Below are 2,059 nucleotides of genomic sequence, written 5' to 3' on the forward strand. Positions count from 1 at the left end.
ATCTGGGACTTTTTTACTATATATTATGAGACTTTGAAAAAATCAAGAGAAAGATATAGAAGTTTTTTCCAACTCTTATATAATGTTCTAGATTATATAGGATGATTGAGAAAAACTCTGAAATGATGTAACTTGAGATTTACTTTTTTAAAACAAAATAGACTTTGTTTTTTAGAGTGCATTTAGGTTCACAGCAAAATTGAGTGGAAAGTACAGAGTTTCTATGTACCCCCTTCTCCCACACATGCACAGTTTCTGCACTATGACGTCCTATACCACAGCAGTACATTTGTTACAGTTGACGAACCTACATTGATAAATTGTTATCACCTAAGGTCCATAGTTTACCTTAGGATTCCCTCTTGGTTGTACATTCTGTGGGTTTTGACAAATGTATAACGATGTGTATCCACCAGGATAGTATCATACAGAATAGTTTCACTGCCCTAAAAATCTTCTGTGCTATGCTTATTCATCCCTCCCTCTCCACTAACTCCTGGCAAACACCGATCTTTTTCATGTCTTTGTAGTTTTGCCTTTTCCAGAATGTCATATAGTTGGAATCATGCAGTATGTAGCCTTTTCAGATTGGCTCCTTTCACTTAGTGATAGGCATTTTAGGTTCCTCCATATCTACTTTACTTTTTAAAACTTTAGTATTATATTTATTTTCCTTAACTTATTGAAACTTTTTAATGGATTTTCAGTGTAGATAACAATCAGCCTATTCATATGCAATGTAGAATACCTTTACTATAATTTATAAAACTATTATACTGAGAGATTTTTGTAAGATATTTTTAGGAACAGAATATGTAGTACCTAGCTTTTCTGATGTGGCTTATTATAATAGGGATGCCAGTAGAATTATTTGATAGAGACTATAATATCTAAAATTAAAAAAGTGTTTGTTTTTTTTTAATTACAGGCTGACCATTTGATTGAAAAACTAAGGACATGAAAATGTCAACAGTGGAAGATTTCCCTAATCTTGGCTCAATATTAACTAATATTTTGGTCCCTTTGAAGTGTAATTGCAATTTTAAGGTTTGTTGGGTTTTATGAGAGGCTGTTAGTGAGTAACCTTAAATATTTTCTGAATATCTTTTTCCTGAGATCTGTGATCTAGTTATATGAATACTTTGTAACTGACTTCTATGGTTTAATGGTTACTGGTCTAGGGATTTTATATATATGATGCTATAGATAAAATCCCCTTTAAAATAAATTCTGTTAATTGAGAAGGGTTCTGTATTTTTTAAAAAATCAAAATATTTTCATGTCTCAGTAAATAGTCAATTATAATAGTGATTTATTTATGAAGAATAAAATTCCATAGAAAGTACTTTATTGGAACCTTTATTATTGTGAAGGAGAAAAAGAATTTAGCTATTTCTTGACAGTTCTACCGTTTTACATAAATTTTCAAAATAAAGAATACCATACTACACAGTGCTCTCTGATCTTGCAGATGGAAAGAATTATATATATGTCCCTTTTTATTCAAATTTCAGATGCTAGTCTTCACTTCTTGAAGCCTTTTATCTTTTTAGTAAATTGGCCCTGAAAATTATATAATATAAATAATTTATAACAGTTGAGTTTACAGTAACAATCAAATTGGCTATCAGAAGTCACTGTAATGGAATTTGGTCTGTAATATTATAAAGGGGAAGAAACATAAAGTGGTTCTAATGTATTAAAGCTAGCAGAAACTGTTGTTTTATGGCATTTTTTTTTTTTACCAAAAGGAAATTAGAATAAAAAATGGTTGAAAAGACTTAGTTTTTATCATGAAAAAAGCCTTATTTGAAAGTAGACATAGATAGGCTTAGATGAGAAAATTATTTTAATAACGCAATGTTAATATTATTGATAAATCATTTCAAGAGGCATATTTCTTTAGGAATTGTCTTTTGGTGCTAATCCACAGTGAATGTGAATGAAGAGTAGGTACTGAAAGCTAATCCTACGTTGTGCCAGTGTGCAGTAGTAACATGTACATGAATATAAATGAACATAAGGATTAATGTATTGTTGGAAATAAGCTGAGATTACT

The 2,059-nt window shown here is 30.1% G+C and overlaps 1 protein-coding gene across 1 annotated transcript in view; it reads left to right on the top strand.

The window, feature by feature from the left end:
* The window catches only part of HINT3 (histidine triad nucleotide binding protein 3), a 34,147-nt gene extending 32,801 nt beyond the window's left edge, over positions 1-1,346 (top strand). The window contains exon 4 of the mRNA XM_012660789.1: positions 929-1,346. Coding sequence (XP_012516243.1) covers positions 929-961 — 33 coding nt within the window. The 3' untranslated portion in view covers positions 962-1,346. The remainder of the gene's footprint in view (positions 1-928) is intronic.
* The last annotated feature ends 713 nt before the right edge of the window (positions 1,347-2,059 follow it).

The sequence above is a fragment of the Propithecus coquereli genome, unplaced genomic scaffold (assembly GCF_000956105.1).
Source record: "Propithecus coquereli isolate 6110/MARCELLA unplaced genomic scaffold, Pcoq_1.0 Scaffold68, whole genome shotgun sequence".
NCBI classification, from domain to species: Eukaryota; Metazoa; Chordata; class Mammalia; order Primates; family Indriidae; genus Propithecus; species Propithecus coquereli.